The 12,252-nt window shown below is 49.3% G+C and overlaps 1 protein-coding gene and 1 non-coding gene across 2 annotated transcripts; one reads left to right on the top strand and one right to left on the bottom strand.

Moving 5' to 3' along the window:
• The first annotated feature begins 308 nt into the window (after positions 1 to 308).
• TRNAT-UGU (transfer RNA threonine (anticodon UGU)) lies at positions 309 to 382 on the top strand. Its single transcript has one exon. It is a non-coding gene; the product is annotated as a tRNA-Thr (tRNA).
• Positions 383 to 5,267: 4,885 nt separating this feature from the next.
• Positions 5,268 to 9,491, bottom strand: LOC135889513 (zinc finger protein 569-like). The gene is made up of 3 exons (XM_065417380.1): positions 9,479 to 9,491; positions 8,109 to 8,222; positions 5,268 to 6,460 (listed from the first exon to the last, which is right to left on the bottom strand). The coding sequence occupies exons 1-3, from the start codon at positions 9,489 to 9,491 to the stop codon at positions 5,268 to 5,270; spliced, it is 1,320 nt and encodes a 439-aa protein (XP_065273452.1).
• Between the last annotated feature and the right edge of the window lie 2,761 nt (positions 9,492 to 12,252).

Here is a 12,252-nt window from a genome sequence, read left to right as displayed (position 1 = left end):
GTCTTCACTAGCCAAGCATCTCCCCAAGCTATGTTTATGGGAGAAACCCTCCTGTTGACACAGTGCTATCTACATCGGGATTAGGTTGATATAACTGCATTGCTCGGGGGGGGGGGGTGTACATTTTTTACACCCTGACCTAATTTTGTAGCGTAGACCTGTCCAAAAAATCACACACACACCTTGGGAGTAAAACTTCACCTGCTCCTTTGCTTTACAGAATCCAAACACAAGCAACGCTTGTCAGGCCTCGGCGGGGGTTGGCAGGGAGTCAGATGTGGACAGACACCATGTTTTAGTTACAGCCAGGCACTATGGCTTAGCTGGCTAAAGCACCTGTTTTGTAAACAGGAGACCCTGAGTTCAACTCCCAGTGGTGCCTTCTTGTGTAGCTTTTGTGGCACCTGGTATTGGCTAGTCAGAAGACAAGATACAGAGCTAGATGGACCTTTGGTCTAGACTAGTATGGCTGTTCTTATGGTTTAAATTACACTCACAGGCACTGATAATAGAGTTACTTAAAGTTTGGGTGTTAAGAGCTGGTAGGTCATTATTCCAGTCCCCTCCCAGCTGACCCCCCTTCCTCTGGGACAGGGACAGGAACAGGGGCAGGTCTGAGCTCTCACACCAAATGGCTCATTGTGGCTGCCAGAATCTGTGGGCAGCTCATTTAGTTTACACCCTGGGTTGAGTCCTGCTTTGTGCACCATGTCTGAGAATGAAAATCCTAAACCATCCTTTGAAATAACGAATGTAGCAGGACGTGTTTTTGTCACTGCCCCAAAGCAGACAGACCAATGGAGAAATGCCATTGAGTCCAGGGTAATACGTAACTGCGGTTTTACCATTTCCACTTGCTAAACTCCCTCCCAATCTTCTGGGCTCCTAGAGCAGGGTACAGAGCTTGAGCCAAGACACGTACACTACAACTTTACAGCCTAAGCCACATGACCCTGATTAATCCGACACGGGCCAGCCGTGGGTGTTTCATTGCATTGTAGACGTATCCTAACATTATGTCTACACTGTGATTAAAACACCCAGGGCACCTGTCTCAAAGCCCAGGTCAGCTGACTCAAGCTTATGGGGCTTGGGCTGCAAGACTATAAAATTACAGTGCAGACCTATGGGCACTATATTTTCCTTTTTCCAATCGCCCAAGACCTCCCCCACTCGCCACGAGTTTTCAAAGATAATGACCAATGGCTCTGCAATCACATCAGCCAACTACCTCAGGACCCTCAGATGCATTAGATCCGGAACCAAGGACTTGTGCATGCCCAGCTTTTCTAAATAGTCCTTAACTTGTTCTTTCACCATTGAGGGCTGCTCACCTTCTCCCCATACTGTGTTGCCCAGTGCAGCAGTCTGGGAGCTGACCGTGTCTGTGAAGACCGAGGCAAAAAAAAGCGTTGAGTACTTCAGCTTTATCCACATCGTCTGTCACTAGGTTGCCTCCCCCATTCAGTAAGGGGCCCACACTTTCTCTGACCTTCTTCTTTTTGCTAACATACCTACATAGAAATTGACTTTGAAGCTAATCAAAATAAGTTCCATTTGAAATACAAATCATTCAAATCTCTACTAGGTCAGTTTTCTCCTCTACTCTATTTCTCACACACCTTCTCCCACCCCAACCTTTGGAGGTTTTACATCAGGACATTTTAGGCCAAAGGGGGTAAGGTGCATCAAAGAAACTTTTCAGGATTAGCCACATTTCCTATATTACTAACTAAAAGAAAAACAATACAAGTTTTATTTTTCCAGTATAATTCAGTTGATCACATAATTAAGCCTCTTCTTCGTTAAAGAGTAACTTCATGTTTAATTTCATTTTCATTGGTAATAATAAATCCTCAATGATTAAAGAATCTTCTCATATATGGTAGTTTTCTTTTAATCCCCCTTTCCACCAGTGAACCCTTGAGTACAGTTGTGGTTAGAGATTAGATCGGGGTGGGCAAATTTTTTGGCCAGAGGGCCACATCTGGGTATGGAAATTGTATGGCGGGCCATGAATGTTCACAAAATTGGGGTTGGGGTATGGGAGGGGGTGAGGGCTCTGACTGGGGTTGTGGGCTCTGGGATGGAGCCAGAAATGAGTTCAGGGTGTGGGAGAGGGCTCCGAGCTTGGACAGAGGATTGGGGTGGGGCTAGGGATGAGGGGTTGGGGGTGCAGAAGGGTGCTCCGGGCTGGAACCGAGGGGTTTGTAGGGTAGGAGGGGGATCAGGGCTGGGGCAGGGTGTTGGGGCATGGGAGGGGGTCAGGCTCTGGTTGTCGCTTAACTCAAACAGCTCCTGGAAGCAGCGGCATGTCCCCGCTCCAGCTCCTACACGGAGGCATGGCCAGGCAGCTCCCATTGGACACAGTTGGGAACTGTGGAGGCGATGCTTGGGGTGGGGACAGCGTGTAGAGCCCCCTGGCTGCCCCTATGAGTAGGAGCTGGAGTAGTGCTTCCAGGAGCTGCGCGGAGCCACAGCACATGCGGAGCAGGGCAAGCCCCCGACCCCGCTCCCCGGCTGGAGTGTTGGAATGCGGCAAGCCCTAGAGCCTGCTCCCCAGTGGGAGCTCAAGGGCTGGATTAAAATGTCAGAAGGGCCGGATGTGGCCCCTGGGCCGTAGTTTGCGCACCCCTGGATTAGATACAGTCCTGGATTAGAATCTCTGTAAAATAACAGAGATGAGGTTCCTATTAAAAAATAGCTATTTTTCTGCAGCCATCTCACACTCAACACTGATTTCATCTTACACACAGTTATAGCACCCACAAATAGTGAGTTCAACAAAAACACCACTTCTGTTTCCTCCACATTTACATCATTATGGACAGTGTCATGGGGCTGATACATCCTGTTGCAGGGTGTGTGGCCGCGTAAGGAAGAAGGCAGGGGTTTTGGGGGGGAGAAATCTCCCCTGGGTCAAGACAGCTTGTCTTCAGGTGGTGACACCATCCAGTGGTGGGTGTAGTGTGGGGTAGAGGCACCTGGGACCACCCTACTCAACCAGGTCCTGACCCAGGGCTTTGAAGAACCAATACTCCTGTGTCCAGGCTTGATCTCTCACTGCAACAGCCCCGTTCCCTGGGTCACTTCCCACGCTTACTTCCAGCATCGGTAATCTCCCGGCATCCGGCGTCTCTTCTTGGCCATCCTTGACGGTCAACTGGGTGTCTGCAGGGGCCTCAGCATGGCTGGCCTCTGCAGCCTGGGGGTCTAGCAGCTTCCTGGCAGGAGCCCACAACATAGGTTTGCTCTCCTCCTCAGTCTGCCCAGGCTGCGCTGAGCTGCTCCCTTTTATACTCTGTCTCCAGTCGGACCATGCCTAGGAAGGGTGAGGGGGTGTGGCCTCTTCAGCCCACACGGTGCAGTTAACCCGAGCAGTGCCAGTGCAGGGTTGATATACCTCATCACAGACAGCATTTCCCAATTTTTGGGATTAGCTAGGAGATCTCTTCAGGAGTAACTTCCTGTAGGGACTGGGTCACAAATGCCTTGGGAACCAAATACCTGGGCATTTTGCCTAGTTCCAAGTCACTTGCTGTGGAATTCTATCCCTGGATCATCTGAGACAATATTGACTTAAACAATTGAACCACACGGTGATCATGTGCACTTACTTCAGTCAATTATACGGTTTGGGGTCTGCTGCTGTTCACCTTTTCAGAGTGGAGATTTAAACACACTACAGTTTCTTTGATAATATGTCCAATAGCTTGGAGTATTCTCTCCTGTTGACTGAACTGCATTTGAATTTTCTCCATGTCACCATGCAGGGATGGGGGGAAAACAAACCTGAAGTAAAGAATGATGGTCATTTGTCTGAAATTTCCCAATAAATCTGAGCTACATTCTGTCAAACAAAACTAACATGCAGTTATATGACCAAGGAGCCTTCATGAAAGATAGAAAACCAGTATCACAGAGAGGTAGAAGACACTTTCATTTTCATTTAAAGGGAAATTCCAGAGTAGGTTACATCTGATAACTCAGAATCAGGATGAGAGATTCTCCCATAAAACCTGCTTCACTCAGTGCGGTCTCATTAGTGTTATTTACAAAAGTTTTAGCATCTTCATAAGGGGGGGGGGGAAACAGCCGACCTTCCCAGAAGTGGCTTTGCCAATAGAGGGAAAATGGGATTTGAATGGTGCTTGGGATCCATTTGAAATCCCCTTCCAGGTCTGTGACACTTTCATCTCCTGCCAGAGTGACCGATTTAGGATCAAAGACATCCAAGCACCATTCCCAAGCACAGATAGCTAAGAATACTACCTCACCGGACACTTTGGGAAGTGAAGGAATATGAAGGGGTGAACTCTGCATGGCTCAGACACAAGGTAACAGTTCTGGGGTGATGGGGAAGGATGGAATGTCTGAGTCACCCCATCTCCTTCCAGAGGTTGAAATAATCCTTATTTCCCTGACACTGCTCCGGCTCTTCACTATATTTAAATATATTTTAAATGAGAAAAATGGTCAACAAAATAACTGCTGTTCAGCATGATCCAGGGTAATGTGAGAACAACTGGGAATGAGACAATCTGTCCTCAAAAAGGAACTTGACGTCTCTAACAATAACTTTGCACTGGGAGGAAGAGTATAAATGTGATTCTCCAGGTTTGTTTAGACAAGGAAATGTGATGGTGGTTAGGTCAGATCAGGAGGAAATGTGCTAGATAACCCCACCCACTATCCATGGCCCATGTCTTTACTGCAAGAATAGCTGTCTTTTTACATCAGGAAAGCGAACTCAAGCTAGCTAACTCCATGGAAACCACAGAGATGAAACCCAGGTAGATTTTACCTCAATGTACCTGGTTGAAGACACCCCCTATCTCCCCCACCTGGGGTGATGGACATTCCTGGTAGAAAGGACACACACTCCCATGACTCGCAGGACAATGGAGTTGATAGAAAGGACCACAGGATAACCCCAAAGACGGGCAGGCTTCAAAAGTGGGCAACTCATGTGTGGGAGCTGAGGGACTACAGTGTGCAAAAGATGCAAACAGCCTTAACGGTCATGACCTGAGAACTGTGAAAAGAATTAAAGAAAAAAAAATCTTCTGAGAGCTCTAGAGAAGGTTTTTATGGAGTTTATCTCCTTTATGGATTCTCTGATGATAGAGAAGGCCTGAGCTCTGAGAGAAGCTTTTCCCACACTCACAACATTCATAGGGTTTCTCTCCTGTGTGGACTTTCTGATGAGAGATAAGGGAGGAGATGTCAGTAAAACTTTTCCTGCACTCACTGCATTCATAGGGCCTCTATCCTGTGTGGATCCTCTGATGCGTAGTAAGGTTTGAGCTCCGAGTGAAGCTTTTCCCGCACTCGCAGCATTTGTAGGGTCGCTCTCCTGTGTGGATTCTCTGATGAGAGATAAGGGCTGAGCTATGATTGAAGCTTTTTGCACACTCACAACATTCATAGGGTTTCTCTCCCGTGTGGATTCTGTGATGTGTAATAAGGGCTGAACTCTGAGAGAAGCCTTTCCCGCACTCACAACATTCATAGGGTTTCTCTCCCGTGTGGACTCTCTGATGAGAGATAAGGGAGGAGAGGTCAGTGAAGCTTTTCCCGCACTCACTGCATTCATAGGGTCTTTCTCCTGTGTGGATCCTCTGATGCGTAGTAAGGTTTGAGCTCCGAGTGAAGCTTTTCCCGCACTCGCAACATTCGTAGGGTCGCTCTCCTGTGTGGACTCTCTGATGAGAGATAAGGGAGGAGAGGTGACTGAAACTTTTCCTGCAGTCACTGCATTCATAGGGTCTCTCTCCTGTGTGGATCCTCTGATGCGTAGTAAGGTTTGAGCTCTGAGTGAAGCTTTTACCACACTCGCAGCATTCGTAGGGTCGCTCTCCCATGTGGATTGTCAGATGAGAGATAAGGGCTGATCTCTGAGTGAAGCTTTTCCTGCACTTGCAGCATTCATAGGGTCGCTCTCCCGTGTGGATTCTCTGATGAGAGATAAGGGTATATCTCTGAGTGAAGCTTTTCCTGCACTCACAGCATTCATAGGGTCTGTCTCCTCTGTGTATTCGCTGATGTCTAACAAGGGCTGAGCTCTGAGTGAAGCTTTTCCCACACTCACTGCATTCGTAGGGTCTCTCTTTCGTGTGGATTATCTCATGTCGAATAAGGGCTGAGTGGTATTTGAAGTTTTTCCCACACTCACTGCATGTATTCTCTCTCTTTTCCCAGAGGATTTTCTCCTGGGATGTAGTTTCCTTGAGGTCCTTGTGAGTTCCCTGATAATTAAAGGGTTGATACACTTTCTCCACTGACTGGTTTCCCTGCTCTCTCTCTGGTCTGTGGTAACTTTCACCAGCTTTTCCTGGCTCATGGCACCTGGACACATTCCCTTTGGATCTTCGCAGTAATGCCCCATGCGCTTCGGCTAGCTCAGCATCTTCCTGGTGAGGATTCTGCTCCTCGTTCTCCTTCACCACCCCATCACCTGCTAGAATGGAAGAAAAATCTCAGAATTAGGTAGAGAGCAAACCCAAGTAAGTGCTGGAGAGACAGAAAATAAAAAAATCAGGGACCGAATTCCTGCAAACTCTTCCCCATAGAGTAGAGCAGAGGGGATCAATTCTGCTCCACATCCAGGACCGGCCTTTAGGGTGGGCCGTACGGGTGCCCCACCCAAGGGGATGCCATGCCCAGGGTTTGGATTCCCACCTGATCTGCTGCTGAGAGGCTTCCTGGGCTGACAGAGCCGGCACGGCAGGAAGGTGAGCAGCAGCATGGGGGAGTGGGAGAGACCCGAGCTGCAGGGGGCCGTTGGACGACCAGACGTGGGAGCCAGGTGACTGATCCGGAGCAGGGGGCCCCTCCTCTGCCCTGCTCCACGTGTGCAGCCACTGCTGTTCCTGTCCCCCCATGCCTCCGCCCTCCATTCATCCCTGGAGTTGCCCCTGGCCACTCCAGACTGGGAGTGTCCTCCTGACTGCTCTGCGGGGGAGGGGGAGGTGCTGATTGATGGGGGGTGTGCCCCTCCCCCACACCCATGTACCCGATTTCCACTACGCTGGGGTGACGGGACAGGGGAAATCTGTGTGTGCTGCTGCCTCTCTGTGGCCGGAGCTGCTGGCAGCTACTTGTGTCTGAACAAGCCTAGTTCATGCTCCTGAGCCTGAGTGCTTTCTTAAAGAGACAGCGCATTCACTCACTCAGGCACACACACAAACTCCTTCACACAGTCCCCCCAAAACACACACCAGGGCTCCCTGCATCCAGGTCACTTCCCCACCTGCGCTGTGCTGAGGTATCAAGAGCTACTGCTGTCCTGCCCTCCCCTTACTCAGCCCACAGGGAAAGGAACCTGGATGTAGGAAGCCCTGACATCGTTCCTTGCTCCCCCCTCCCAGCTCCCTAGGGCTGTGTGGGATGGAGGTGCAGAAGTCCAGTAGGGGAGCGAGGAGCAATGCCAGCTGATTTGTGTATCCAGGTCAGGTTCCCCACGTGAGTGCAGGAGGGAGATGCAGGGGTTAGAGGCAAAGGGGGCACAGTGCAGGGGTTAGGGGCACAGGAGAGCGGTGCAGGGGTAGCAGTGAAGGGGGCACAGTGCAGTGGTTAGGGGCTCAGGAGAGCGGCGCAGGGGGTAGCAGTGAAGGGTTGCATGGATTGGGGCACAGGAATGGAGTGCAGGGGCTGGGGTGAAGGGGGCACAGTGCAGGGGTTAGGGGCACAGGAGGGGCAGGTGTTGGGGTGCAACAGGAGGGGGCAGAAGTTAGGAGTGAAGGGGATGTAGGGATTACAGGTGCAGGAGGGGGAGCAGGCATTTGGGGAAAGGGGGCACAGTGCAGAGGCTAGGGGGAAAGGGAGGGTGGGTTGCCTGGGGAGCCCATGGGGGACAGGGGCACCAAAATGCAAGTTTGCCCAGGGTGCCATTTTCCCTAAGGCCGGCCCTGTCCACATCCCATCCAAACACTCAGTAGGAAGGGAGGGAGCTCCTGCCAAGGTGTCAATCATAATCTGTAGGAAGCCAGGAGTGAGATCTGCTGGGGACAACCCTGAGCTCACAGAGCTCACAAAGTCTTTGTGGGGAATCCCAGCTGTTTCTCTCAGGCACTTACAGTTTCTGGGTTGGTTTAATGTTTCCTCACTTGTGCAGGGACTTCTCAGGATCTCGCTTTCCTCTGAACCCTGCAGATCTGGGACCCATGGCTCTTCCCCTCCTTCCAGCTGGGAGATCACATAGGGTTTGGAAACTGGAAACCCTGCTCAAGGGAAAGAAAACAAGGGAGATCAGGGGAATTCATAGGCCATTTGTCATCAAAAAACATTCTATTAGTTTAAGCCCAGTCCATTTTAAACCAATAAAATCGCAGGGCCAGCTCCCCAGGTGCTCAAAGGTGCAGAACACTCTGCTTATGAGGGATTTAATTATTCCCATCTTTGCTGGGAACACACACAGCCAGACACTCATTATCAAAGAGGCTCCTAAAACACAGAGACTGGAACTGCATGTCCCAGAAAGTGAAGACTCCAGACAGAGGGCAAGTCTCCCTGGCACTGCTTCTAACTGACAGAGAGGTCCAGAGACAATGAGAGAGTCCTGGGGAAGCTGGGAACAGTAAGTATGGGCTGGTGGAGTTCAGTGGAGTAAGGAACAGGAAGGGCAGGGCTATCACTGAATGCAGGATCTGAGCAGCATTAGATGTCAGGAAAGCACATACTGCGGCATTAGGGAATCTAGTGAGTCAGGTGTAAAGGGAGGGAATATAAAAAACACTGTGCGTGGAGAAAGTTGGCAAATTAGATGGTGTAGTTCAGGAACCACAAACTAATTCTTCTGACAAAGGAGAATGTGAAAAATAAGAATCAGGCCATGTGACTTCAGGGGGAACAAATTCAAAGATCCAAAGAGCATGCAGGGAAGAGACTGCGGCTCTTGCAGGTGGGGATGGAAAAGGAAGAGTCTCCATGGTTCATGGAGCCAATTATTTCATTTTATCATTCATTGATCATTGTTATGGTCATCTCATGTTGTTTCAAATGTAATCATTGTGTACTAAATAGATTTAAGTTGTAGGTATAGACAGAAGTAAGACAGGGAGAGCCCTGCATGGATACAAAATTTGTATCCGCATCCAATCTGCGATCCACAAAAATGGTCCATGAATATCTGCAGGGCTCTAGGTACAAAATTTATACCCGCAGCCGATCCACAAAAATGGTCTGTATTCTCCACCGGGAGACGTGATCAAAGCAAAGGGCTAAGGCAATGAATCGTAAAATCTTCAAATATAGGGCTGGAAGGGACTTAAGAGGTCATCTACTCCATTCCCGTAGCCCTGCGGCAGGATCAAGTATAAGTATGCCATAAGTTTGTCTGACCTGTTCTTAAAACCCTCCACAACCTCTCTTTGTAATCTATTCCAGTACTTCCCTATCCTTATAGCTGGAAAGTTTTCTGTATTACCCACCCTCAAACTCCCGTGCAGCAGATGAAGCCAATTATTTCTCCTCCTACCTTCGGTGGACATGACGATCAATTAATCACCATCCTCTTATAACAACCCTTGACATATTTGAAGACTGTTCTCAGGTCCCCCCTCACTCTTTTCTCAAGACTAAACATGCCCAGTTCTGTCAACCTTTCCTCCGAGGTCATGTTCGAGGACCAGGAGGTAGCTTCTTCCTTCCAAATGGAGATGAGCAAGGTGAGGTCAGAGAAAAGGATGTTGGAGTAACTGAGACAGGATAGGATGACCAAGAGGTCTAGCTGCGCTGATGGATAGGAAAAGCCAGATGTTAGGGAAGTTACGCAAAAAGAAAATGCAGGGTGTAGGCACAGCCTGGATAGGAGGCCCTAGAAGGAGCTCCGTGACAAAGGTATTGCCAGTTACGGGCCTGAGTGACAGGCAGGATGATGGTGCTGTTTGCGGTGGTAGAGAAAGAAGGTGGGGGAGGGCTTGGGGGAAATATTAAGAGCTTTGCTTCAGCTGTTGATCTTTAGCTGATGGCTGGACATCAATGAGGAGATGAGAGAGAGGCTGAGATTTCAGTTGGGACAGAAGGAGACAGGTCAGGAGCAGAGAGGTAGACCTGTAGGTTAGGAGCATAGAGATGGTAGTTGAATGTGTGTGTGCGGATGAGATTACCCAGAAATAAGGTGCAGAGGAAGAAAAGAAGGGGACCAAGGACAGAGCTCTGTGGAACCCAAACAGAAGGTTGGAATGGGGGTGAGGCGGATCATTCTAAGAACACTTTAATGCAGCGATTGAAGGAGGAGGATGTGACTCATCATGTACCTCTTGATGCCACCTGGCAGAGAGCACGGGGTGCCTAATGTTTTACTGGGATCCCACAGACCAGGTACACACATATTAGTTCACCTAAGGGTGGCATGCCAGGTCTATGTCTGGTCATGTGTGTACTGGGCATTGTACATCTCACAATGGGGTCCTATTTGTACACTCAGCCAAATCCTAACTGAAGAGATTGTGAAATCTTCAAGGGAGGAAAATTTACAGGGAAAAAATAAAGAGCTGGATTATGTTACAAGTTAAGACAATGGCATATGGGGGGACATTTGGGGGTGCAGAAATACACCCTGCATCTTCCCCCATGGAGGCAAGTTGACAGCGTGACTTGTCTCATGAAAGGAAGATCACACTTAAGCCTGGCTGTAAAATGCTGGAGGGACTTTGCATGGGTTTTGCTCTATAACGTGAATGGATCTAGTTAGGTAGGTAAGTCTAGGTTCTAGAAAGCGTGTTATGATTTTACTTGATGTGTAACCATTTGTTTCCAAGACTTCTACTTGCTACCACTTGAATCTCTACCCTTGGTTAAATAAACTTTCACTTATTTTCACTAGAAACACATATGAGTGCCTTGAGTTAAATGGCGTCGTGATCTGAGTGGTAACTGGTAAGCTGGGATGCACTGCTTCTTCAGAAGTAGCGAATCTGTCAACACTATGAGCGTCCAGGGGGCTGGACAGTCCAGGCAGACATTCAGAGAGCTCAGAGGTTGGAGCGTGTCTATAGCTAACAGGAACCAGGGCATGAAAAGTGAAGTCCAGTGGTGAGAACCATAAGTGGTCAGGCCTACGTGGTCAAGCCAAAATCAGATGCCAGGGTCCAGCTCAAAACACCAGGAAGCATAGAGCAGGGTGACAAGGCAGGGACCAGGAATAAGGCATGGTCTCTCTCAGCAATAGGTCAGGGATCTGCCTTGCTGCACAAAGGGCTTCCCAGTATTTCCAGGTTTTAAAGGGAAGCCTGGATCAGAGGTCACTGGAAAAGCTGCCAATCATCTCTCGTGTGGGTGGCACTTCCTGCAGTGACTGGACTGCCAGGATGTACATTGCCAGCAGCTCTGCCAAGGTTGCCCGGTGGTGGCACAGAACCGCCACCCTTCTGGGACTCTGAAGACCCATATTCCTGTCCCAGTAATTTTCATGCACCAGTCCCACATCACCTTCTCTCAAGGAAGGAACCTCCCACTGTCTCCTATCCAATGACCCCCCCCCCCCCCCCGACTATCATACCCTTTATGCATTTGGGAAATTATTATAGCAGACCACCAGCTCTACCATAGCTAAAGTTCAACATTACGTTCTCTATAAAGATCAGCTGTTCTAATTGGTCTAACATCCCCTTGTTTGCTAAGAATCTCTTGAAATTTGCTGCTTATCATAGGGATGCCGAGCAGGGCTAGTGGCCCAAATATGGGGCGATTTGATGAAGCATTTCCTGAGATAGAGCCCTCCCCAAAGCAGCTTTTCACATTATCAACTGGCTCCTATAACACGGTCTTGCACAAACCTGGGGCGGAAACTGTGGTTGTAATTCTCCACCAAGTGATCTCAGGGGCTGGCAACAGGGAGTTTCACAAGGGAGTTCTCCAGGTGAAGGAGGAGCAAATACAGCACCCTTGGGGTAAGTGACTGTCTGTAGAATTGTCCCACCTCCTGTTGAGGAGGATGAAAGGCTCAGGGAAGCAGAGCAGTCAATGGGAGCAGAGGGAAACCTTCCCATAGTTGGGACCCTGCTTCCAGATGGTGTTAGGGTATCCTCTCGCACTGAGGTTACCTCTCCGGGGGAGGGAACTCCAGTCACTAGGAAAAGGCAGGTGTTAGTAATGGGAGATTCGATCATTAGAAACTTAGATAGCTGGGTTTGCGATGACCATATGGGAGAACCGTATGGTGACTTGCCTGCCTGGTGCAAAGGTTGCGGATCTCTCGAGGCATCTGGATAGACTTATGTGTAGTGCGGGGGAGGAGCCGGTGGTCGT

This window comes from Emys orbicularis, chromosome 15 (assembly GCF_028017835.1).
Source record: "Emys orbicularis isolate rEmyOrb1 chromosome 15, rEmyOrb1.hap1, whole genome shotgun sequence".
NCBI classification, from domain to species: domain Eukaryota; kingdom Metazoa; phylum Chordata; order Testudines; family Emydidae; genus Emys; species Emys orbicularis.
The sequence above is the reverse complement of the archived record's forward strand: the minus strand, read 5'-3'. Positions and strand labels throughout refer to the sequence as shown.

What these genes read in the sequence shown, in the direction of transcription:
- LOC135889513 (XM_065417380.1), bottom strand. An exon ending in CCTGAGAAGTCCCTGCACAA is followed by an intron (nt 6,461 to 8,108) that starts GTGAGGAAACAT and finishes CTTCCATTCTAG; the next exon opens with CAGGTGATGGGGTGGTGAAG.